We start from the raw sequence: 27,469 nt of genomic DNA, 5'->3' as shown, positions 1-27,469 counted from the left end.
CCTCTGGTTCCATATTTGTCAAAGTGTGGACTTCATTGACATGTTTATTCTGGTTTGACTTTTATCCCTCTGTGTTTGAGTGCTAGGATTCCCGATCCTTGTGTCTGCTTTGATTATTTAACTCCCTCCCAGGATGAGCAAACGCAACAGCAAGTGTCCGTGGATTTGCCGGATGGACCATTTCTCTATTGCTCTCTTGGGGATGGGGCCTATGGAGGCGACCTGTTCAAAAGTAAAGCCTCCCAGGTATCGTAGCGTTTTAATTTGGGCTGGAATTTTAAAGTTTTTGTGACTGACTGAGAGCGATGGGGTTTTTTTTTAAATGTGTGACCAAATCTGGTCAGACTTTCTTGAGGAGAGGAAAAGGAATTTTCCATGCAAAAGCCAGCCCACATTAGGGAGGGTGGATGTTCTGGAGAGTTTCTGAGTAAAGGCACCAAAGTCTTAAAGTGTTACTTTCTAGCTTCATCTGGAAAGTGGCTGGAACCCTGTTGGACAAAATTTTCTGTGAAAATCACTTTAAGTTAAGCATACAGGATATCATTTGGATCTTAACACTTTAAAACTTCATGAAAATAAACTCAACAAAATGGGCCTTCTAATAGGAGGTGTCGAGGCAGCCTCCAGCAGGTAACGTGTCAGGTTTTGGCTATGTTGTTTACACGTGCTGAATAAGATTAGCCTCTGAACTTTGGCAGAGCCACTGTTGGTTCAGCCCTTATGATTAGAAGCAGCTCGAAGGTGATTACAATGCATTATTTATTGTTCTAACAATGATCTTTTTGTTGTTGCTAGAGAAGTAGCCCTTCATTTGTAGATGGCCTGTACGTTTACATAGGAAAACTCAGTCCTGAAACGAGGAATAGATACTCCTTTCCTAAAATGCTGGGGTGAAATGATCATTTGTTACTGTAAATATATATAAATATATGGCTTAATGTGCACAGCTTCCTGCATAATAGTATCCCAGCATCATCTGTGATGATACTGGCAAGGACGCTCTTGCAGGACTCAATGCAGACTGCAGGGAATGTGACAGTATTGAAAACAATATGGAATGAGAGTGCATGTTAAGAGTCAGTTTTAAAGGCTAGGATAATCGTGCAAGAAACTTGGCTTCAGAGACACATCAGGGAAGTAATCCTGACCAAGTCAAATAGGCCATGAAAAATCCATACAGCTTTACATACGTTTTACAAAATTAATTGTTTAACTGTTTCAGAGTCTAGTGAAATTTGCATGCAGAACTATAATATTTGACGATAAGGGCAGTCCATTTCTTGCAGTTATGAATATTATGTTTGCCAGTGTCCCATAGATCTTAAATAAAGTATTTTTATGCCTTTTTTTTTTTTTTTTTTTTAGTCCTGGAATGAGATCAGATGTAAGTTCTTCTCCATCCACAACCTCAGCAACTACGGGACCACCTCCCAAGCTTTGTCTTGTTTGCTCTGATGAGGCCTCTGGGTGTCATTATGGTGTTCTTACTTGTGGCAGCTGCAAAGTGTTCTTCAAAAGAGCTGTGGAAGGTAAGATGTGTTTTGATAAATTTGCTGTTTAAAAATATAAAATCCACATACATATTACCCATGTTCAAAAGGAGTCTATTTAATCTTATTGGAATCCATGTTTTTTTCTAGAATCCTACTGGAAAAGCCCATCCATTGTATCGCTGATCTTTTCATAGTAAATAACATTGATAACGGTGTATTATCTGAAGCATAGATTCCATTTACATTTATAAAATGCTCCCATTCACTCACACTGTAAAAGGGTGTATTGTCGTCTTGGCTTTTTGTTTCTTTCATTTTCTTTCATTATTGTTTTTGTTTATTTGTCCTGTTTATATAGAGATATTTGTCTATGTGCATTAGTATTGTAAAGTTTGTGATTTTTAAGTTTAATCTTCGCTGTTTTGTATGTAAAACTGCGTATGAATCTGTTGTATGCAAGGTTATGATAGTTCTACAATTTTTCCTATAAGCAATATTGGTTAAATTACATACATGTCCATGTGTGTTGTCTGCAGGGGTAACTAGGTAACAGAAACATGTGTGTGGTTTTGGATCATTGAGATTTCTCTCTAATCACAGGAAGAAAATCATTCTGGAAAATAGAGATCACGTGTCATAAATGTGAATCTGTAGTGTGTAGAGCAGAATAAGTAGTCTGTGATTTTTGGGGCTGCACAAGTAGCCATTTTGTAAAGAACTAGATTGTAGCTCGATGTCTGACTCTGCTTCAGTATCGGAGAGATGCGTAAGAGTTAGAGTATATTCTTAGTGTCTCTGAAAGGATAGCAGTTCCTCTATTCCGAAATTATGTTGTTCTTAGTTACAGCCTTACAGGGTTTCCTGTCTCGTGCTTTCTTCATGCAGTCATTACTGGGTATTTTGAAGTGAATCAGACTATCATTTTTTGCTAACATTTTTGCAAGTTGGGTTTCACTGGAGAAGAAAAGACGAGCTGCCATTCAGCCGTTCAGAAGAAGCACTTTCTCCCAATTCCCAGCTCACTGGATGCAGTAGGGAGCTGCATGGAAATGCAGAGCCTCTCAGAGGGATCGGGAAAGTCAGATTCATATCGCTGTTTTTGCTGGTCACAAGGGAGAAGGATGCCGTTTCTGTGGGAAGCTGAAGCTCTTCCTGAAGTATAACAAGAAATAATATGAGCTCAAGTGCAAAGCACTGAGCTGCTTGGGTTCTCTGTGACTCCCAACTGGTCCTGTCTGGAGTTGCATTCCCATTTAGATCCAGGCTCTTTGTTTGAAGCAAATAATTATCTGTATCTTTGATTAAAATAAGGTCATTGGATATCCCTCAGAAGTAGTATTATATGGCAGCTGGATATATGTCATAGTGATGGTTTTGCCTGTCCTCAAGCTTAAACAAATCACAGAAGTACTGATGCATGAAGAAATCAACCCAATAGTAAGATGCAGCTTGCCACATCTTATATCAACTGTATTACTGTTAAAAGCGTAAGCAGGCTTGTAGCTGAAAAACTGCAATACATTCCTTGACTTACCTCCACTTTTTTTTTTATTGTTCCACAGATTATCCCAACCTTAATCCTTCTGATTAGACACTGTGGATGTTTTCAGGAGCTCTTCCAGGATCTGTTTGTTCCAATATTCACTTTAAGGAACAAATAATTTGCTTTTGTCTCTTATAGGAATTTTTCTTATCAGGAACATCTGTAAAAAGAATTTGTTTCCACAATATCCTTCTTACTAATAGCTGCCAGGCACCTGTTAGTATACCAACCAAGCTGACTCTGCACATTGGTTAACCAGCCTTCAGCCTGACACCCTTTTTTGTACCTTTGTCTACATGCATGTGTACTCTGATGGAAATAGTCACAGAAACTGAAAGTATCAGTATATAGAAAATCAATATAAAGTGTATTTCTTTCAGCAAAGAGTAGAACTAGAGAAGAGGAAGGATGAAGGTGGGACAGCAACTGTATATTTATATGCAGTTCTTCATGCGAACGGGCCCAGGGTAGTCAAAGCCGTCTTGTTCTAGTTCCTATTTTCAGAGCTTCAGAGCTCTCATGATTCGGTTTCTCTGGTCCCAGAACCAACCCTGTTCACCTTCCAGCATGTTACCCCCACCCTGCTGCCAACCCAGATCTTTACCATCCTCCCCACCTCCGCTCACCTTGCTTCAGATCCTCACACCTCCCCTCCACTTCAGATTCCCCCCACACCTCTGCCTCCTGCTGTGCTCCAGTTTGTCCTTGTTCTTCAGCATTTTTCATTCCATCTCCCAAATTCCTTTGTCTTCAATTTCTAACCTTTTTATATACCGGTGTGCTCAAATGAGCAAAGACTCGTTCAGTCTCGTGGCACTTCAGAGCCCCAGGCGTCAACTTGTGCTGCACATGGTGCAATGTTGAAGGGTGTCCGACCTCTCTGTAAATGCCCGTCTGCTGTAAATCCCCTTGGAAAGATCTCTGTTTGCTCACTACCAGTTTTTACCAGTGTATTGCTTGTGAGGTATCTTTGGGTTTTGAGCAGCAAAGATAACTCAAAGGCATTCCTTTGTGCAACTGGTGTGTCCTCTGGGCAGCAGTCAGAGATGAAGCAGAAGGTGGTGTCAACTTCCCTTCATTTTTCCACAGAATGTTCATGTGACAGGAAGGCTTTAATATAGTGCAATACAAACAAACAGTGTAGCTTTCACCTAAAAAAGCCAAGAATAGGTAAGTAGTAAATGCAAGAAACCAAACCATTAACAAGCTCTTTTTGTGTGAGAAGACTCAACCTCCATTGTTAATAACTCAGTATTTGGAAAATATGTTTGTGTCTCGCAACGTTATACTGTCAGGACTTTGAAATATAGTGTAAAAGCCTAGGTTGCAGCTTTCTGCCCTCTAAAGAAACATGTTTCTTGATCCCTGTCTGGGAGAAGAATATATCTTTATAGTAATACCTTTCTCTAAGTAAGTTACATTGAGACTTTTACTCCTGTAATTCAAATAATTAAGAATGGATACTAGCCTTCTGTTGCCCTGCTCTTAACAGCTAAGAAATACAGTTATTTTAATTTATGTGGTTCAAGTTGCCATATTTCTAGGGTCAGTTTTGCTCTGAATCTGTGAATCCATAAAAATGTCAGAGATCTTGGTTTGTCCAGTTCACACTGTAAGTTTAAAGAAGGAGGAGGCTTCATGACTTTCAAAATGACGAAAGCTATGTCTGTGTATCTGTAGAGATGTTTACATCTATACTTTCAAAATGTGTTTATGAAACATGTGAAACATGCTATAGAAGATGGCTTTGAGAAATGTAAGACAAAAGTAGTTTTAAAAATAGAATTTGCCTGATCTTAACATAGAAAAATAGGATTTCTACCTAAATTTACTGGCTTTGGTGTCTAAATACAAGAAATCTGTTTGGTGTATAGTTACATGAAATCATAGGGGAACTGATCTTATTTTTGCAAGAAATGAACTACAGTAAGTAAAGGTATTATATAGTCCCCAGATCCTTAACGATACTGAAAGAATGAATTAATTTCATCTACTACTCTAATTGTAGAGCTTACGGTTATTTTGTTTGTCTTCATGAATACAGGGCAGCACAACTATCTGTGTGCTGGGAGAAACGATTGCATTATTGACAAAATTCGGAGGAAAAACTGTCCAGCCTGCCGCTACCGGAAATGTCTTCAAGCTGGCATGAACCTCGAAGGTAACTTAAAATGTTCAAATCCCTTTTATATTTTTGAGTCCTAGACAACAAAGGCCATGCTGCTTATGAAGCTAAGGCAATTATTTGAGCAGCTCTTTCATATGTTAAAAGTAAGTGCTGCATTTTAATAAAAAGCATGATTTTTTTACGCTAAATTTTCTCCTATACTTTCCTATCCATACTCAATTGCTCTATCTCTCAGTATGTTCAGCAGAAGTGAGTCCCACACACAAAACAGGGTTATTTTTTATTCCTATCGGCACATGTATCTTGTTGCTTTTTCACTGAATCTAAGACAGCAGAACTCTAGTGCAACTCCTGTTGGGAAGTGTGATGCCTGCCCATCCTTACTCAGGAGAGTGACTTGACACTGAAACCACAGATGAGAGGGAAAGCCCAGAGACACAGATCTGAAGTTGGGAGTGGGGCTTACATCTTCATACTGAAGAAAAGGAAATTATTTTTGTTCATGCTGTGGATTCTTCTTAAATGTCTGTCAGAATCTCTGTAGAAAGATAGGTTAAATAAATTTAAATGTACCAGTACATATTTGTTCTCTGCTAAGTCATGGATGGCTTATGAGAAACTGAAGACCACATCAACTAGAGATTTAGCAGCAGTTGTAAAATGGCATAAAACATTTTTATTAGTGTTATCTATGTTTTATGCTTGGTATTTTTTTCCTTGAGCTGTAAAGATTAATCCAGTGCTTACTAACATAGTTATCATGGTGATACTTGTATAATCAAAATTATCAGATAAAATAAAAATGTCAAAAGTGTATTTGTCAGATACAAATATGAACAGAGTTTCATTTCAGTCAGTGGTGACATCCTTTGGTAAAATAGAAGTGGTGAATTATATTAAAGAGGTAGACGATACACATATTAGAGTCTATGTTAGCATGTCTTTTCTTCCTCCTCTGCTTCCAAGCTCTCTCAGGAGGACAAATCACAAGTTTTTCTGCCCTGCAGGTGGCTTTACATGCCCCTTCCTTCAGAGCAAAGGGAAAAAACCAACGATCTGAAATGCTTCCTCTCCTTTGACGTGCTTACAAATACTTTCCATACTTCATGGTAGAGATTTGCAGGGAACGGAGGAGGTTGCTGGTTGGTTTGTTGACAAGATCTGTGTGCGGCAAGTGAGGTACATCTCTTAACAGCCAAAATCTGTAAGAGTGGGTTCTAAAATAAATCCTTGAAGTACATGAGGCTGTCAACGAGTGTCTCCCGGAGCTAGATTTAGCTTGTCGGATACTCCCAGTGGGCTGAACCTTGCCCTTCGGAGATAATAGCAGGGTAGTCCGCTTGCCTACTCTTGGTGTCTGAGGTGGAAAGGTGCAATGTCCTGCTGGGGCTGGTGTGGCCAGTAGCGAGCAGAGGTAACAGTAAAGCCTAAAGAAGGTTCAGAATAATGAACAAACGCACAGTTTTCATTTTGAGGTGGAAAAGAATACATTTTGTTTTAAGACTTGTTTCTGTTTTTTCTCTCCATAGTTGTTTTCGGAATACATATATCATGTTTATGTATTTATCTATATGAATAAAGCAGCTTATTATGTGTATTACTCGATAATAGTAAGCCTTTCCCTGCCTGCATCAATTTATGTAAACCCTTTTTAAAGCAGGCACTCATATAGTTGTCTCAGACTCTCGGGCATGTTATTTGAGTTGCCTTTCTGCACCAAAGAAAATTAAAATTGAATGACGTCTGATACTTGCCACTTTCCCGCATGTAGTTTGGAGCCTTTCCAGCTATAGTTTGTTTGCCTGAATTTTGGCACAGCAAATCCTAGAGAATAGTGACTTTTTGGAGGATGGATATTGTTATATAGGTTGTTAGAAAAGGGGGGTGAAGCTTTTCTGACTGAGAGGGAAAAGAGCTCTAGAAACTCAGCAACACAAAAATGGAAGAACCCAAGGTAGCGTGAAACAGTGAAAAACAACCACGAAAACAACGATTTATTGGACAGATCTGAACAGATGGTGAATTGGCCGTACAGAAGAACTTGTAGAAAACGAAACTGGAAGGCAGCATAGAGTGCAGAAGAGACAGAAAAGAGTCCCTTTTATCTTGGCTATTTTAGGGACGCAGTTCAGGATTTACTGTTGGTTAAAAGATAATTAAATTTGCATGCTTTTTAGACAGTGACGACTTTTCGAAATCAAGTATATCCTCAGTGCATAAATAATGGTTATAAGCAAACTAGTTAATGAATAGCAAGAGATCAAAATATCCTAGCATGTCAGTCTGCAGGCCCCTTTTACTTCGCCGAACTTGCTGATAGACGTCTTCCACGAATCTGTCCGGTCGCATTCTGAATATCTCTAGGTTCATAGTACTTACAGTGAATGGCAGTGTTCAGTATTGGGTAGAAGTCTTAACATATTTTTTAAAAAATAAATGAAATAAATCTACCATGCAATATTTTTAATTCTTACCTTCTCTTATGCTGAGACAAAAGTGGCTCCTTGTACACTAGAAACATGTTACTAGATAATTTTCTGTTATAGTCTGTGTTATCATCAGTCATACCTTTAGCCCTATTTATCATCCTTTTCTGGAACTTTCTTGTTTCTAATGCATGGGGTTTTTGGGTGTGGGGGACTGGAAAAAGATACAATTATCAAGCTGCAGGTACCAGAGATTTCTACAGTAGAATAATGATATTTTTTACTACAGCCTTTATTTCTTTGAATTCTCATTTCTGCTTTCACCATTAATTGACCCTAGGCATTCTTTCTCACCCTTTCTCTTTCTTTGTTTGAAGAAAAGCTTTACTGTTAGGTTTTATGCCTGTAAAAAGTAATCTTATATATTTTTTGCATTTCATACTGCATTTTATAGTTAAACTGTTGGCAATTTATGGGTTTTTTTCTGCAGTCTTCATTTTGAATTTATTTCAATTCTTTGAAGGATCTCTTCCTCTTTCTAGTAGTATTTATTGCCCTGCGCTGTAACTGCAGTGGGTTTTGTCACTATAAATCCCATTTTAGAAGTGAGGTGTGTGGTCTCCATGTCTGTCTGGCAGCGTTTGGTCTCCAGCGTGGTGGTGGGAACGTTTCATCACCTCCCGGGATGGTGAAGTGCCGGCGCGGTTCACGTGCGCAGGCTTTCTGCCCAGTGGGCAGGAAATGTGTGCCACGAAATAGGAAGCCTGTACAGCCTCGTTAGATGCCAAACTGCAGGGGGCTTGGGTTTTGGGGTTTTTTGAGGGAGTGGGGGGGTGTTTGTTTTTAACAGAAGAACCTCGGCTGCTTTTACTTCCATTCTGAGTTTATCTGTATGGATTATCTTCTGTAATTTGCCCGAAGGAGCTGGCTTTAAATTTGTGGTATTTTTATATTTGAAAATAAATTGTAAAGAAATAAATTATCTCAACCTTCTTTTTTTGTGAGTTACAACTATATGTCTTAAGTCAGGTATAGTAGCATAGCCTAATAAAAATTCTTGCATGGTACTTTGTCTTATCAGATGTATTTCTTTTGATTATAATTTTTCAGACTTTCTGGGCTGAAAATACTCCATACCAGGTGTCTGCATTAAGCTGAAGGCATGTGCATGTAAATTTAAGTCAAAGCCATTCCATTTGCTTTTGAGAATAAGGATAATGGGGCAAAAAATGCCAGAAGGTTGATCAGCCATTTCAAAATTCAGATGAGAATAACAAGAAGCCTTTGCTCCAAGGAAGTAACTGTTGCTATTCCCTTGTGACAGTCTGGGCAAATGTGCCCAGTGTATACGCCTTAGGGAAAATTTGATGTATACAAGATCCATAGAGAGTTTATCTTTAGCTGTTACGTTTCTAAAGTCTCTGCCTAGCCAGCGTGAGGAACGGAGTCGGGAGGGGGATTTTATATGTTCTTAAGATACGGGGTTGGTGCATTTCTGATCATTAGAGATTCTGAATAGGTCAGTAGAAACTTTGAATGTGAAACCACATTACATGAAGCTTTTATGTGCTACTGATTTATCCTGGAAGTTCCAGAACAGAAATCAATTAATTAATTGAGACACAGGAAAAGAACTGGGTTTCATTTTGGTCTCTGTTAAATAGTGTGTTCAGTTTAGCAGACTGCATCCAGGAGAGCTGGAAGCCAAGTAGGAGACTCCATTATTGACAATATGCTAATAAAATTGTTGCCTCAACTTTTTGTAGTTCACAGTTAACATCTCTCTGTGATGTTTTATTTAGCTGGCATATGAGTTTTATGGTTTAATTACACAGCAGTGATTTATATGCAAGACAGTTGGCAAGAGAAAAATCTCCTCCTGCCCAGCATTTTCAAAAAAAATGTTTTCCCTGGCTCAAGAGATTGAGAAACTTCTTACCCATTAAATGTAATTTTTTTTCTGTTCTTCTACATGGTTTCTATACTTAATATTTTAAGGAACTTATAAAGTCCATGGTCCTGCAAGTATTTCCAGACAGGTGTCATGCTGTCCCATAAAGTTTCACTGAAATTTTGCATGTAATGGAAACTGTAGGTTCAGGTCTTGTATTTCAAGATCAGCCTTGCAACGTACCTGCAGATGTTCTTTAACGTTTTGAAACATTAACATAAATGTGACTTTCATTAAAACTTGAAAAAAAACTTATTTTCACAAGACGTTTAATTAGAATTAATGTGAAATTACATACAGTTTTATGAAAAAATGCTTTAAAAGTTTCAATTGCCTGATCTACAAGTGCAGGAAAACGAAAGCAGCATTTCCTCCGTTAGGTTTTTATTGCTGTGTGGTCACTTTCTGTTATCTAACCTGTGACTCACCAAAACTTCCCTAGCTCGAAAAACAAAGAAGAAGATAAAAGGCATTCAGCAGACCAGCGCAACGGGAACGCGGGATGTTTCTGAAACGCCTGGGAACAAGAGCATCGTTCCTGCGTCCCTGCCGCAGCTGACCCCGACCCTGGTTTCCCTGCTGGAAGTGATCGAGCCAGAGGTGCTATACTCGGGCTACGACAGCACGCTGCCCGACTCCAGCTGGCGCATACTGTCAACTCTCAACATGTTGGGAGGACGGCAAGTAGTAGCTGCAGTGAAGTGGGCAAAGGCAATACCAGGTAAAATGCAAATACATTAACTATGAAGTGCGGTCTTTTTATTGTACTTAAAATCTGTCTTTGGTGTCCTTCGAAGCCTTCGCAGATGAAGTTTTAGTAATATCTGAGCTAACTCATGTCTCAAATACATATGGAGTAGAAAAGTAGAAAAAACACAGATGCAAAAATTTATTTACTAGGATTACAAGTTAGGTCATCTTACTTCAACCCCTTGAACATTGAGCGTTAAAATTAATATTAAAATAGAGATTTGTTTTTAAAAGCAACACACAGAACTATTTTTACTAGCTCTAGCCACATCTCTGAGATAATTATTTCCTCAATATTTTTAGCAATGGGGTTCTCTTGACTTTCACAGACTGGTGCTGCTGTACTGGCTTCTCTGGGTCTGCAGTCATGGATGGTTCTTTTTTTTACTATGCCTCACTGGATCTGTAGGCTTTTTTGACTGGGAATAAGCGTACAGGTGTCCAGTTCCAGGGTGGAAGTCAAGATGTTCATTTTCTCACAAGCACTGTAGCTACACAATTAAACTGACTGCCACCTGGGGAGCGTGGAAGGTTTGCTGCTCTTTTGGCTCCCACCCGAAGACGCAGTTAGCAAGTGCCTTGCAGAAGCAGCGATGTCAAATCTCAGCCTTGGACATAACGCAGAGTATGTCTTTGGGGGAGGCCAGAGCTGGAAGTAAAGCTGAAGATCTGTTTGTTCCTGACAAAGACTAGTGGATTTCTCCCTTTCACTAGCTACCTGTTTTCAAAAAACTAGCAAAAACACCTCCTAATGCATATGTTGCCCAAGAATAGCATCACATAACGGGTTTGCAAAAAAAAAAAAAAAAAAAGTCTGATAATGAAATTTGAGTCATAATGGTGTCTCTTTTGAGGCGGGGTAAATAAATTAGCAGTAGGAAAGATATATATGTATGTATGTCCAGCAGAGACGTGAATAGAGAGATTTGTATGTCTGTCAGGGCTTTTCCACAATGGGACGTTACACTGACTTAGCTTACGTTAGGAAAAGTTCTTCAGGAGACCATCTGGTATTTGCAAATACAAATTTAGATCCCGTTTTTATAAAACAATTCCGTATTCATAATCTCTTCTGAACAGTTTCCCTAATTAGACAAACTCTTCAGGTTAGAACATATGCTCTTAATGAAAATGCCAGTCTTTAATAATTATACTAATAGGAACTATTCTTACAATTTTTTATCTTTTTTTTTTGGTGGATAAGGTGGGTTTTTGTGAGTATTTAATTTATATATACGTCTACTGGTTGTAGACCATCAGACATACTTACAGTAAGCCAGCGTTGGTTCCCAAACCTTTCAGTTGGGATTTCCAAACAGCCTTTTCCTGAGAAGGGTTTGAGCAAAGATTTCAAGATTTGACCCAGTAAGTTTGAAATAGCTTTGAAACACTTTATTTGTATTTTAGAAGTAGTAAATCGTAGTTACTGCTGTCTCCAAAGCCAGAAGCTTTTTTTGTTGTTAGACATATGAAGTTTTATTATATATTAACCTACTGAATGCTATCTATTTGCACATCTTCAGGAAGCAGCACTGTTACGGGCTTCTTAGATGTCAGATGCTTACTAAAATTAAATAAAATCAACTTGAATTCAGACTTTAGTAATGATTCAATGTGGCACAATTATTTTCTTGCTAAATGTAGGCAGGTTCTAATAGGAACTAGTGTTGCAAATTAAAAGCTGCCTACATTCTGTGACTGTTTAAGGGACCAGTTTTCAGGTTTTACGCATTTCTTCATTGTTTAATTGTCTCTGTTCATGCTACATATTCTTATAAGATTAGAAACAGTTAATGATGGTAACTAATGCAATACATATTTTGTAAGTTCAGTGTACAATTGTTGAATAAGAACAAAATTTGACATTAAACCATTTATTGTCTAGTGGACTGCTCTCACAAAAAGTAAAAAATACTGTTATTTTTGGAAGATAGTCCAATGAATTATAGTGTATATTAAATATAATTGCTGTCTTTTGTAATCTATCTAACAGACCATCAGTTCCAGATAAGCACACGCATATGTTCATATTTATTTAATGTTACATCCCTTTTTACTACCTGTAGTACCTATCGAGACTTACTCATCTGGTACTCTGTCTGTCCAGAACATAACTAACATCATAACTAACTGAAACCCAGGCTTTCAGTGTGCATGCACTTTCATAGATGGGGTGTTGAGAATTTATTTTTAAATGTATCTAGGAAAGTGTGAATATAATGTCTAATGCAAAGTTCAAGAGTTCTCTTTCTGTTGCTCTCTTTTGCCTGTTTTTCTGTGTTATGTATGTTTTGTATGGTTGAGTTACACATTCAGACCAGCTCAAGGTTGAGTTATACTTGAGCTTTCTATTCAAACCTTTCAAGTCTCATACGTAGTCATATTGTCCAGAAGACGTAACTGGAGTCCTATGGTTACAAACGATTAATTTCTACGTATGCAAATTTTGAATAGGATTCCTAAATGGTATACTAAGTATTTGAGTGTAACTGTAGTAGCTGGAAAATGGCATTGAAATTTTGCACCTCTTTTGAATTGCATTTTTTTCATCCAGCAAGAACTTTCTGGTAAGAAGCCTTTTACTGTTCTAATTTCTTCTTTATTTCTGCCGAAAATCTAATCTAAAATACTTGACTGAATCAGATAATCGTAATACGGCAAGAAATTCTGTTGTTAGTTCAGGTACAGCCATCACAGTTAGACAAATTATCAAATACAGTTTCAAAAGCGATAATCTACATTGATAATACAGAAGTTCTACTGATGATAACCATGGTCCTTTGCCAAGTTATGGGAGGTTTTTTCTGTTGTTTTTGTTTTTGTTTTTTCCATTCATTACTGTCACACTTCATTTTTTCAGGTTTCCGAAATTTACATCTGGATGACCAAATGACCCTTCTGCAGTACTCATGGATGTTCCTCATGGCTTTTGCTTTAGGATGGAGATCATATAAACAATCAAATGGAAATCTCCTGTGCTTTGCACCAGATCTGATTATTAACGAGTAAGTAAGACATGAGTCCCTTTCCAGGTTTCTCAGCGTGATACTAGACTTCATGCAGTATTTCTTGGTTTTGCACTTGAGAGGTGAATCACTGGCTAGCAAATTCTTGTGGAGATCACAAATCAGTCTGTTATTTGCAACTTGTTTTTCTTTTAGCAGATTGCTTAGAGTTTTTAAACAAAACAAATGGAAGAAAGGTATTTTAGGTATTAAGTGTATTTATATCAAGATGTTTTTGTGGGAGGTGTTTGTACTAAAATGTTCCATATTGTGACTGTTCCTGCACCATTCGTTATAATCATTCATTTTATCAGAGCCAACACAGTTGAAGCTAAAAATATGTCTCAGATGGAGAGAGAAGTTTGGCAAATTGCATAATGTTCTGTATGTTTATTGTATAAAAGTGATAGTATGGTCCTACCAGTTTCTCAGAGCCCTTGATCAGATAAACACTTAACATCTCAGCCTGATTAAGCGCCAGCTAAAAAGACAAGATTACAGATGGAAAAACTTGTCTGACGTATTTTTTGTTGAACCTCATTATCAATTTTCAAGAAAAGTTGAATTTGCTGTAATATTTGGACATTGTTTTTCTTGCACCATGCATCATTTTCCTTGTATTTTTCAAATTTGCATTGTGCAGTAATTCCATGTTGTAGAGAAGTGAAAGAGAGAATTCAGGATTGTTGAGGTGATGGGCAGAAGGCTCAATTTGAGGTTCAGTGGGTATAAACACTTTGCAGACATACGCATAGTTATATTACTTTCCCTATACTATTTCAGAGGTGTAGTAGCAGACCAGGTTAGGTTATGCCTTTCTGTGCCCAGTCTGAAGAGCAAACCCTCTCCAGTTCGGGAGCCAGTCCCGACGGACTGTCATGCTCTCCTGCCTTTTACTTTGGAGACATTTCAGCAATTGTGTCCTTCAGCTCATATTTTAAAGAGTGGTTTCTTCAAGCAGGCGGGAGAGCATCTGCGTAGTCTGTAACAAAAAACCTTTCAGGTGATCTCTCAGTCCTGCAATTCCAGTGCTGCTAGCAGTGTTTACAAAGAGCCCGTCGAGGCATTTTGTCTGTATTCTGAACTAGTTGCTAAAAGTATTCTGGGTGGATGTAAATCTTTGAGGTTGCTGGCCAGAGCCATTCAAAATCTAGTTTACCCATCTGCAGATTCCAGTTAATTTGATGCTATCACTATCAATTTGCCATTTCTTTTTTTCACGAAGTGGCATAGTCCATTTGTGGGGACTAAAACTAATAAATACAATTACATAATACCTTTTACACGTACAATCACAGAACTTTTTTAGCATCACAGTTTCATGACAATAATTTGAAGAGTGATGCAAATGACAAGTTATTATTCATGTCTCTGTTTTCCTGTCTTAAAAATGGAGGCAATACATGCCCTTTGGCATGTTTTGAGACTGTAGTCTTAATATTTTTGTTGCTTTTGCACTTCAGTATCGAATCTCTCAAACCTTTTCTGGTTTTTGAAAGAAAAAAAAAAAAGGGTTCATTTTCCATGAGATTAGCCATTTACATTTCAGGCTAGTTCTTTTTCATGATTATTTATTCACTTCATTTTTTTCAATGTAAATACTTTTTCAGGCTTTTATAAACTGTAATTGTTTCTTTATAATGAATACTTTTCAAAAAAAGGTGAGGAGCAGATGGCAGGTGAGGGTCCATCTGGGTACATACGTTTATTAAAGTTCTTAGAATATGTCTCTGGTGAAAAATAGTCTCCATGTGGTGGAATTGAAGTAATTGATATTGTCACTAATAAGCGTAATAACATCTAATTTGCTTTAAGTCAGAGGTCTCCTGCTGGTTTATCAATGTTCAAAACCACAGAGCTTTACAGTTAAGCGTGTGTTGGTACTCCTTAAATTAAAAAAAAACAAACAAACAAAACATAAACCTGCAAGGGTAATCCTATTATACTAAATATTAATTTTCAGATTCATTCTAGTTACAGTTTTGGTACATAACTTGTTCATCAAAATGACATTTGTTTTCAATAAAATACATAGACTGAGAGAACTGCAGTTTCTTCTCCAGTGTGCTACAGGTTCCCCATAAAACTCTCTCTGGTCGTAACTTTTTATGTACCGTTCATCAATAAAATACAACCACCTCCAAGTTAAACATGGTAAATACTGAATAATACATAAAACGACTGTATGAGCTCTGAGAACCTTCTGAAGCGCAGTACCGCAGGGAGAGCCAGAGGGGCAGTGCCGTTGGAGAAGCATTGCTGATGCTAAAATGTTGGGTAGGACAAGGGGGACATCATGGACATCAAGGAAAAAAAAAATACAGTTGGATTTTAATGATCAGATATGTCCACTCTTTCTGCCCGACAGATCATTCAAAAGATAGTACTGCAGTACATAACCCCTGAAAACCGTTCTGGGGTTCATTCAGTGCTACTTGCTGATACGTGTCTTAGAGATTTTTCACCCAAACAAGACCTTCCCACCCTTCGTGCCCCCCCACCACCCCGAAAGCTCTTGCTTAGTCTTTTAGGTATGCTGGAAACAGGTCCAAGGTAGAGCAATAAGCTAACTTTATTTGATGTAAGAATCAGATATTTATTAAAACTCGTTAACCATTATAAAATAAGTAGGTAAAGTAGCAGCCTCTAAAAGTCAAAACAATTCCATTGTTTGATACTTCTAATAACAACTGCAATGTTTACTAGCATTACAGTGAGTTCTCTGGAATAATAGGTGAAAAGTGAGATTTCCTTGTAAATTTTAATGCTTGATTCCACTAAATACAGTTATACAGTTGCACTTTGGTGTTGTGTGTGCAGCAGAATCAGAACCTTCATTTTGATTGTCTGAAATCCAGGATCATGGTCATTTTTACAGTTAACTGAAGCTGTCTGCATCAGATTTTTGGCTTCCTATACAGTAGTTTCAGATTTCTGCATGCAGATAAAGAAGTGTAAGTTGTTCAAACTTGTAATTTTTTACATCTGCAAATTGCATATTTTTCATTTGTAACTAAGAACTTTTCTGGCTTCATATCTATCAATTGCAGTTTCAAAGCACTATGTCAGTGGAGGACTAGAACAAAATGATGTCTTTACCCATTCTGTGTTAGAATACAGTAATTCCAGGACGTCTTCTGTCTCTTCAAGCCACAGCGTTTTTGATGATTGATATACTTGTTTTTCTTAAATGGATGTATAAACAAGGTGAGGAGTTGGCAAAAACTTCCAAGCCTCACATGAGCCCCTCATGCAGACTTGTATCATTTCAGCCTTATAAAATAGTGGCAAATATTCACGTGGATGAGTTTTCAATTCTGTTGCGTAATTTGAGTTTACACATCAAACAAAATGGTATATATCACCTTACTCTATACCCAGTAAACATCTCGCTGTGTATGGAATTACACATATTCAAGTCTCAATTAGTATGATTTTTTAAAAATATATTTAGCCTACTTCTCACCCAAAACAAATCCTTTAATTTTACTTATAAACAATTGATCCTCAAAAGGGTCATCAGAAGAGTATAGGTGTTACTGCATACAATGTAAATCAAGAAATGGAACAGACAAGCATCTTATACTCACATTTCTTTATATTGCTTTGTATCTTCATTACAGCAATAAACTGGACTTGGTCTCAGAGCACATCCTTTGTGCCACCATTACCTGTGGCTTGCAGCAGCATAACAGAGGTGAAGTATTCAGGAATGTGAGTGCAGGATAAGTTACTGAGTAGTGGTTGCACAGAAGTCAGTAATACTTCATGTCTGCTGCCGAGAGCGAAGGTGGTACAGCTAACCTTACTGGGGGCAGGGGAATAACACTTAACAACAGAGTACACAGTGCCTTCCGCCCTGTTAGCTGCATGGTTACAGATAAGTACAGTTACTCTATTTTAATTTTCTTTGGGTTTTATATGGGTTTCTCGAAACCATTTGTTTTACTCAGTTTGTGAGCTTTAAAGACTTGTCCTCATATTTGGTATAATTTAGTGTTTTCAGCTTCAGGAAGAGAAACTCCACCTTTGAAGGGTTCCCCAAGCCTAGGTGATTTAAATGGACGTAGCTGCAAAATTTTGATTTTTTTTAAGATTGAATTCTTCATGGGTGTAATAAGGCTTTCTTTAGTTTCATGAATCTGCTCAAGCATCTGAGCAACATCAGTCTTTCATGCATTTATCCTTGCACCAACCCTGTCCAGTGTTATTCCTGTGTAGTCACTACTTAGATGTGGAGTAGCAAGATCCGCTAGCTCATGTCGGCACTTTTCAGGCAACTGTTTGTAACTGGGCTGTATGTAAAGAACCTGTCTAACCCATTAAGAGGTTTGTCATGCTACATTTTCAGCTGACAGATCCTTGGTGTTCATAAATATCTTCCTATGAATGCACAAAAAGCTTCACAGAAATCAGTGGATTTGTTTTGCGTAAGTGCTCAGGTAGCTTTAGTTGTAGTAGTGCTGAATGCCACTGTTCATTAGTACCATTGCAGATTCCTCCATAATTGAATTTTGCAAGTGTCATCAATACAGTCTGTGGTAGGAAAGAGAATTAAACTGTGTTCTTCTTAAGTCTTAAGCTGGCAGCCAGCCAGGTTGACCAGTTTTCTCCTAAAAATTTTGATTGAATATTCCGTTTTATGTCTGTACACCTATTGTTTATTTAGGGGAAAGAAAAAAACAAAACCAAAAATAAAATCATCCAATATATTTGAGTAATGTTTATCACATATTGGATATTCTAAGTTAATACATCTGATAGGGTTGGGTAGGGTGGATTATAAAGCTGCTGAGATATGAAAATAGGTTATTTCCCATAGCATTTGTGGAGTGCAAAAAGGCTCGCCATACATATACATAGCATTGTTTTCACTTCATACGCTTACGCTGCATCTGTAAAGCTTTTGATTTGTCTACAAAACTAAAAAGAGAAAAAGATGAGTTTCTGAGGACCATCGCTGCAAGAATACAGGTCACTCATTAATTCTTCCTGCTTCCATTTTTTCTGAACTCCTGGCTAGTGCAGTTGATCCAGGTCTCGAAATGGAAGCCTCTTCCTCTCTCTCTCCCTCTCACAAGCTAACTAGCGGCAGCCGGAGGTGAGTGATCCAAGCGGCGTGCGGCGGACGCTCACCCGAGGAGGCACCGAGGAGCCTTAGCCTTCAGGGAGGGATCAGCGTGCGGGGCCCCAGACCCGGAGAGCTGGCGCTGGCAAACCTGGGCAGGAAAAGGGGGAACGTTCAGCGCTCCCGTACGGGCGATGATCTGTTGGGTGGCAATGACTGCCCGATCCCATTTCCACGTCAGTCAGTAGGCAAGCTGCCACTGAGCCGCACGGGCACCCCTTAGTCCTTGAATGTGTGAAATCGGTATTTCCTTGCCCAGCTAATTCTCTGTACGGCACAAAACCACAGAGCCGCCATTGACAGGTTTTAATCTCCAAGCAGGTGGCAGGGAGAGGGGAGTCTTACTCAGCCCTTCGTCAAGGGAGGGGCAAAATTGTATTTTAAGTTAGGGCTTTGGAAAATACTTTAGATTTACATTTCTATATTTCATTTCTGGGTAGAAATAATATACTTTAATGGATTAGTGTGTGACTATTCAGTAAACTCATTTTACATTTCAAAACAAGAAATAAGTTTTTTTTTTATGGAGGTATGTGTATATCAGCTGTATATATTGCCAGCTGATATACACATACTTTTCAAGTCCTTGAAAAGTTTGGCAGCTTAATAAATCTCAGGCTTTAGACCATCATTTAATATTTGAAGATTGTATAAACCTGTACTTTTGTATTATTGTCTAACTGTTTCCATAATTTGTGATTGAAAACTTGTTTTTGTTGGAGTTAGCACTATTACTGTAGTAATAGTAGGGCTTTATTTGTGTCACAGTGTACATGAAATTACAGTGAGCAACAGTAACTATTGCACAGTTGTGTTCCTCAAGTAGCAAATGCCATTTAATTGCTGTCTAGCTTTAGAAAGAAGTTCTTGGAAGTCCTCTGTCTTAGGATTTTGACTGTGCATACTTATCGTCTTAGCTCTTTGCTTTTCTTAAGTTTAAGGTCATCTCTTTGGTCTCATTGCTCCATATAATATTATATACTATGCTGAATGTCTGTATGGTGTTCTTTGAATAGAAAGAAAATAACAAGTGATTACAGTTTTATAAGCAGTGTTTTATCAGTTCTCTTATTCTCAGAATTTTTTTCCAAACATTCTTTTGTAACTAGTTCTGTGGAGTCGGTATCATCTGTTTTTCAGAATACCAGCGTCTTGTTTACTGATTTTTATTTTCACAGTCTTAGCTGAACCGAATGACTCACAGCAATGTTGAAAATCATCACATGCTTTTATTATCAACATGCATCCCGCACAGAATGCATGTGTACATCCCGTGTGCATTACATGGGCTTTCACTGAGCTGAAGCTTGCAGCTAATGCCCGACTCACGTGCTCTTTTCTGAGGTAGCTGGTTACAAAAGCGGCAGAATATTAGATATGTAGAGAACAAGGAGGTGATTCAAACTGGACTAGACTTGCAATTACTAAAGCGGGATCACTTCAAAAGTGATAAAATGCTGTCAGTCAGCTTTTTAAGTCTCGATTTGTAGGAACGGCAATAACTGCGAAAGCATTGAACCGCTGCGGTCCGCCCCATGTCACGGGGAGCTCCCTGGCTCCCGGGCCTCAGCAGGGCTCTGCCTCCTGCGCCAGCGGCTCCCCGGCTTCTGCGGAGTACAGGCAGCTGCCAGAGCGTACAGCTTCCCCTGGGGTACCAGCCCTGGCCATCGGCAGAGCTTTACTTGAAGGCCCCATGAAGTCAGAATGGTTCTACAGAACTACCTACAGATAGTTTCTGCTGAGAAGAAATCATCACGTGTGATGTCATCACTGCGTATAATAACGATTTTAATCAGCTAAGTATAGTACCTAGTTTAAGTATTGTATCTGGTTTATCTGTGAGTAAACTACTTCATAAAGCTGTTGAATGCCCTCTGTAGGGAGGGGCACCAGCGAAACTGGGCAGGGAGTCAGAAGAGAGCCCCGAAGCCCCTTGCTCTCCGCTGGGTCTCTGCTCCGTGGCTCAGCCCGGATCCTCGGACAGCCTTCCTCCGTGCACAGCTCTGTGGCAGCTGAGATCATCTGATGGGCTCTGGCCGGGAGATCTGCGAGGGGAATGTCTGGGACCTCTTCCCAGACCCTTCGCCAGCATTAAGGACTAACCAGTGAATCAGCTTCCCTCTCGTTCTGACGCAGCCTGGATGCGCTGCCCTCCAGGGCGTAGCGCAGAGCTTATCTGTGCGCTCAGGCTTCTCTGAAAGGAGGGGGGGCTGCGTTCTACTCTCATTTTTTGAGGACTGGTATTACAAAGAATCTGTGTGTTTTCATATAGATTCTCAGACTTGTGGCGATGGTTGCATTTACAGCAGATAGAAATAAATGACAGGCTGACCCATTTCATAATGTTTATTTTAACCTTCTGCCCAGAAATGGTAATAGTTTTACATGAGGAAAACTGCTGAGCCTTGTCATGGAATGTGTTTAAGTTACTCAATTTGAAATATGTAAGATGCCCTTTGATACAACCCAGCAGGGTTACGAGAAAATGTGCCAAGTGGCCAAATAGTAGCTTTGTGTTAAGTGCCCTGAGAAACATCCTACAACTGAACATCTTACTCCTACCTCCTGCAACTATTCTGTGTGCACTTTGACTGCTGTTAGTCCTTGATTCCTGAAGTCTAACATAGCGTCGGTGGTCATAGGTTCATGTATCCACATGCACGTACATGTATAGCTGTAGATACCACTTGCGTATAAGGCAGTGCCGCACATTGTTACACTCGGGAGGAATTGTCCAACAACATGTAATTAGAAATTATGGGGGTTTAGACTTGTACTTGATTTGGTTTTAATACTGTTTCAATAGCTTGTATTTATTTCTGTCTTTCAACCCCATCTGAATTCCTTTTATTCTTAGGTTTTTGCACCTTGAGAACGGTGTGTGATTCTTCTTGTTTTCACTTAGGGTTTCTTATTATGCTTGTGAGGGTACATTGTATAATTCTCTTGCAGGGCTAAGAAAGGGAGAACTGAAAAATGATAGCAGCTCTGGAGGAAGTGGTGCCATTTCATAACCAAATCTTACTCTTAACTACACTGGGATGCAATTTTGTCTGTGTTCTTGTTCAGATTATAATATTGACTAGGTGATGTCTTAGGAAAGGTGACACATTAACAAAAAATAAATTACTAGCATCATTGTAGAGAGATTGTGTAGACATTGAATTTGAAATGTTCCCTACAAAAGTTTAGATGGAAGAGCATAAATCTCTCTTACACTCTTCAGAATTAAACTGTTCTTGTTGTTCATTTCCCACCCAAAACTGTAATCCTGCGCTATTCACAGTAACCTATATCACGTAAAGAGGATTGTTGCTTCAGCTGAAGTACTAAATAAGGAGGAGTTCCTGTCTCAATGCAGGGTTTCATTAAAATAGAAAAAATAAAAGGAAATGAATATATGAATACATAATGTTTATCATTCTGATCCCAAGTAAGTGCTTTCCATGATTTTGCTTTGGTTGTCAACATGTCTTTCCATTTATGGTTAGAAACATTATGGCAGTACAAAGGTAATGAAATTTAATTGTGATACTAGGCATCACTTTAGGAACATAAAAAAATACAAGCAGTATAAAGTCACTTTGAAATTTGACAAGTTACGGAAAGCTGATGCTATCGCTAGTGAGCAAATACGTATCCAGTTTAGGTGGACTTCTCAAAAGTATTGAAAGAATTGGAGAAATCTCGTCTCTAATATAGTATACCATCATGTTTCTTTATACAGATTAAGTCCTTTGGGACAGCCGACTTTGAGAACTTTGTCACACAGTGACTGAACTTGATGTTTATGGCAAGTTTGTGCTGAACTGTTGTGTTGACTCTTGATAATAGAGCTTACTGATCAGTCCTTGGTAAAGACAAGCTCCCTTTATAACACTGGGATTTCATATGTCATGCTCCCCTCACGCTGCAGTTCTAGGCCAGTGTTTATATGTGGTGACCAAGGCAATTGCCCTGAATCGGTTCAGTGGAGAAAACCAAAGAGAGTTTTGCTGTGAGATAGATCAAGTACTAGCTTGTCATCTGCCTCTGCAACCCCCACCGCTTTTGAATGAAGCATGGAAAAACTTAGATTTAGAATTTTTAGATAGTTAGACATTTAACTGATTTTTATACTTTTATTTCTCAGGCAGAGAATGAATCTACCCTGTATGTATGAACAATGCAAACATATGCTTATGGTTGCCCGAGAGCTATCACGGCTTCAAGTTTCATATGAAGAGTATCTCTGCATGAAAACATTGCTTCTCCTCTCTACAAGTAGGTGAATAGTTAAAATACCTGTGTGAAGAATGTAAGTTTAACTTGCCAGTATTATGGGTGCGCATGTCTAGTTTAAAATTCTGTTAGGTATCAGATACAGGATTTCCTATAAAATCCCTCTTTTTTTGCAATAAAAGTCAAAATGTTCTGCTTGGCACCGGACTATATAGGGTTAGTGAAGGAAGTTCTGCTTTTAGCAGATACAAGACATTCACGCTAAGATATTGTGGATTGTGTTCAAAATTTGCAACTCCAACAGAGAGGCCTAACTCAGAATTGCAATTGAAAAGTCTTCAAAAATACATCACAAATTGGCCAAGTAGTTCAGGACCCAAAGAAATGGGCAAAGCTATGACTTCATACCCATGAAATGCTTTCAATAAGAAGAAAAGAAAAAAAAAAAAAAACCCTGACCACCACCTGTGAGGAAGTTCTGATCCATTGAAGCAGTTTCCTCCCCAAAAAGTTACCAAGCTCCCCCAGAAGTTATTTAAATTGTTAAATACAGCTACAGCTTTTTGCATTTGCATCTAAAAAGTATATCGTGGATTTCTGATAGATAGCATAAGATAGCTTTATATAATGTAATACATGATGGTTTTTATGTCTTCAGATAGGGCATGCGGTAGTTAAAACAAGTCACTGTTGAGTAAAATCCTGTTGTCTGTACTGCAAAGTACAGCGTCAAAATAGTCCTTCTAGAATATACAGAAACATACCAAGACATCACGCAAATAACTTCTACAGTGTTGTTTTCACCCTGTATTCACACGCATTGGTACCTAGTGACTTTTTCTCCTCGTGCGCGGCGGGGCTCAGCCGTAAGCCTGGCTCCGTTGCAGCGCAGGGAAAAGCGGTAGCAAAGAGCGTGTGTGTGTGTGTGTGTGCTGCGGGTAGGCGTGAGTTGGGCACCTCGCCTCGCGCCGCTCAGCCTGCCTGAGCAGTTACGGCGTGTGCCTCTGTGCTGGGGAGATCCCGTCCTGCAGCCGTCACGCCGATCCCCGCGGTCCCGCAGGACTGCGAAAGCTGCGTCTGAGACAGCGACTGTGGATTTCCTGGAGCCTCTGCTGCTTCTGCTTGGCAGAAGATTATTTTTGTTTTAGTGTAGTGACAGGTATGCCATTATGTTTCGAAGTATCAGTAAAAGCAGCAATGCAAGTAAAGATTTTTCGGCATAGTACTTCTACATGATGAAAAGTAAATATTTTTAAAAGTTTAAACGGTTTGTTACACTGAGGGCTTAAACATTCCTTATCTTTAATATTTACAGTGAATAATAGCATTAATTCTTAAACACAAATGAGAACTTGGTAGCTTTGGGCTTTTTCCAGATGAAGGCAAGAGGATCTTGTAAGCCGTTGCTGTGCGTGCAGCAAAGCCCAGGGTGATGGGTGCGGGCAGGAGAGGCATCGGGTGCAGCATGCCGCCATGACCGGCTCCTCCCCACACTGCCAGGCCCCTCACCTCGGTGGCCTGGCAGGGACGGCGTGACCTCGCCTGCCAAGCCCCGAACTGGGGCAAGGGCTCTTTTCAGAGGAAATTTCAGCTCCACACTGCCATGGGCTTTGTAGGAACTTGAAACTTCCCTGAAACTGCAGATTTAAAGCAGTTTCTGAAATCTCGCCAAAAAATTCCTCAAGTGTTTTGGATGTGGTGCAGGCCAACTTTCCTTACAGGAATTGGAAATTTCCTTAAAGGAATTTCCATGGCAGAAATGGTAAAGAGACAACACTCGTAGGATGAAGCCCATTCACGAGTCAAGTATGGCAAGCACTGGCGTTAACTAGCAGAAGGCCTCTTTGTTGTATTTACAGTGAAAGACAATGTGTTTTCACATTTCTTTTCAAGTACATACATTGTGTAAGTGGCACATTGTGGAACTTCTGAAAACTGAATAGCTGAAATTCATATGGCTTTATAATCCATGACTTCACAATTTTAATTTGTTTATTGTGTTTCTGTATAAGTTGTCCAAAAGAAGAGGCGGAGGAGTAAAAAAGGAATCCCATGTATGTCTAGACACATTGCTCACACATAGATGTAGCTCACAGACCTTTTCCATGTAAATTATTGAAGTAACAGTTGACATGATGTCATCTTCTGTGTAAGCAAGGCAGACAGGATACTTCACTCTAACATCTCATGGGTGCTGACCATGTCGTGAGGGTTGGATGTTTAAAGGAAGGGAATGTGCTTTAGTGGCCTCTTTCCTTCTTTCTTGCTTTGTTGTCTTTGTCTCAGCTCTCTCTTCTCTATCTTCAGCTCTTTCTGTTCACTTCACCAAGGTAATCAAAGGCTTCAAATCAAGCATCTTAAGGACAACTGGAGTCCATATGCTTGATTTGTCCTGATCTGTTTACTAGTCCTTGGCCTCTAGAAGGACCATCCTAGTAGGAGAACGTAGGCACAGGGACTGAACATGGATTTGAGTCTGACTGAATACAAGCCTCAGTCCCCACTCCTTGAATTTCTAATGCATGGCTCCTTGTCCATCCAGCACTATCTTGACGTCCCATCCCTATTCCAAGAAGCTCTGCTGAGACTCGAGTCCTCCCCGGCTGGGGCAGTCTGTTGTCCAGTCTCTCTGTTACTGCATTGCCTGGATGTGTTATTCGATCCATGTCAGGCGGGCTGGAACTAGATGATCTTTCAAGGTCCCTTCTGAGCCAAGCCATCCTGTGATCCTATCCTCACTCATTCCTCGGCACCCAGAATTTTTATGGAATCTTTCCAATGTCACGTTTCCCTAGACGTTGAGGACACAGGAGCTCCAGCCCTGGTTCTTCCTTGTCAAGGCACTTCCAGGGCTTAGTGGTGTTGTCCTCATGGTCCAGTTCCCTTCCCTCTAATTGTTATTGGGTTGCCTTTGGGTTTTTTAATTGCTATTTTTATTTTGCCAGCAGCCCTATGCTGTTTGTTCAACTAGTCATCTGTTTCAGTTTCTGCTCTCATTCCTTGTCTCTCACCTGTCATTAAGTCCAAGTCCTTTTTCTTCTGGTCATCTTTGTGTAAATAATGTAGGAGAACTTAAATAATGACACAATTCATAGATGTATAATGTCTTAAAGGTTCGTATCCATGTTACAGTTCCTAAGGAAGGCCTGAAGAGTCAATCTTTGTTTGAAGAAATTCGTATGACATACATTAAAGAGCTGGGAAAGGCCATAGTGAAAAGAGAAGGGAACTCAAGCCAGAACTGGCAGCGATTTTATCAACTGACTAAACTGTTGGACTCTATGCATGATGTAAGTTCTTCAACGAATGCTGCGGACGCTCCAGATACATAGGTTTGGGTATATGACAGTAATCCCCTCTATATTTTTTTTTTAATTATTATTATTTGAAGGGATGAATATCGGGGGGGAGGAGGCGGTCATGTTCCCCTACTGCCTAACTAAAGACTAAGTGAGAGAGGTCAACGTGGTGCCTTCCGACTACTTTTGCAGTGGAGTCCAATTAATATTATAATTAATGTAACTTTCTGTCTCTAGATGTTGCTTTAAAATGGAGGAACTCTGAAATTGTATATGATTTTGCAGTAGTGGCAAAAATGTGAAGTTTAAAAATAGTATTATCTCAGAGACAAACTAGTCAAGAATCTATGAATTTGTTTGAAATTGCATTAAAATAATGCATCAGTGCTATTTTTAGTGTTAGTAGTGGTCTCATTTTGCAAGGAATTTCAGAATTCAGGCTGTCTCCTTTTGTGGTATGTACTCTAAATTGTGCGTATAGTACAAAGCAGTTGAGGTAGTGTTTAAGCTGGATAAAGCAAGGGAAACTGAGACCTCAGAATTTATTTTTTTTTCTTGTTAGGGTACCAAGCACCTAGAAGGATCTTAAGCTTACCCATATGTATGTTATTTGTATGCTAGGATGGGAAGTGATACAAAATCTCTTCGGTATTTGTGAAGACCTTGAACGAGCTGTTTGCATGTTTTATATTAGAATTCCATTTACAAGACTTACTAATTAAAATGAGGGTAACTATGCATGTCTGCACTGCGTTGCAAGGATTATCTGAGCAGGGTGCGAGGATGGGCTGTGCCTTGCAGTGTGGGCAGAAGTTAGGAGGAAGGAAGGACGTTAATAGTTCTCCTGCATGTATTCGTGTGAAAGTAATTCTTTGCTTTGTCGCTTGTAGGTGGTTGAAAATCTTCTGAGCTTTTGCTTCCAGACATTTTTGGATAAATCCATGAGTATTGAGTTCCCAGAAATGTTGGCAGAAATCATCAGCAATCAGATACCAAAATATTCAAATGGAAATATCAAGAAGCTCTTATTTCATCAAAAGTGACTGCCTTAATACAAAAGGGTTGCCTTAAGAAAACGTCAAATGATAGCTTTTTTTTTTTGTAAAGAAAAAAAACCTACAGAACTTGTTAATTTTGTCCTTGCAGCGGTGTTCCTTTTGTAATTATGCACTACATGTGGTTTACAGAGGGCCAAGATTTAGGCTATAGAAGCAGCGGATTTCTCACATTTGGTAAATAACTGGGGAGAAAGCAAAGGAAAATAAATCTTATTTGTCAGAAAGTGTATCTCTCCCCTTGTGCAACATCCATGGATGCATCAAAACCACCGGTGACAAGATCTGAGGCTGTGTTATGAACATTCTGCTAATTAATTTCTGCAGTTGGCTGGAGACAATTTTCTAGGCTATTTTTTTTTTTTTTAGTAAAGTGTTTTGGATTTTATTTTTTTTTAAAGTTAAGGTAGCATTTTGGTTTATGCATGTAACCTGAAGAAAGTTTACAAGTGTATATCAGAAAAGGGAAG

The 27,469-nt window shown here is 39.0% G+C and overlaps 1 protein-coding gene across 1 annotated transcript; it reads left to right on the top strand.

Moving 5' to 3' along the window:
* The first annotated feature begins 1,366 nt into the window (after positions 1–1,366).
* Positions 1,367–27,469, top strand: NR3C1 (nuclear receptor subfamily 3, group C, member 1 (glucocorticoid receptor)). Its single transcript, XM_010283889.1, has 7 exons — positions 1,367–1,529; positions 5,081–5,197; positions 9,984–10,262; positions 13,152–13,296; positions 22,557–22,687; positions 25,778–25,935; positions 26,835–27,469. The coding sequence occupies exons 1-7, from the start codon at positions 1,373–1,375 to the stop codon at positions 26,985–26,987; spliced, it is 1,140 nt and encodes a 379-aa protein (XP_010282191.1). The 5' UTR covers positions 1,367–1,372; the 3' UTR covers positions 26,988–27,469.

The sequence above is a fragment of the Phaethon lepturus genome, unplaced genomic scaffold, assembly GCF_000687285.1.
Source record: "Phaethon lepturus isolate BGI_N335 unplaced genomic scaffold, ASM68728v1 scaffold50443, whole genome shotgun sequence".
Classification (NCBI taxonomy): Eukaryota; Metazoa; Chordata; class Aves; order Phaethontiformes; family Phaethontidae; genus Phaethon; species Phaethon lepturus.
Note: the sequence above shows the minus strand (reverse complement) of the source record. Positions and strands in the feature narration are given on the sequence as shown.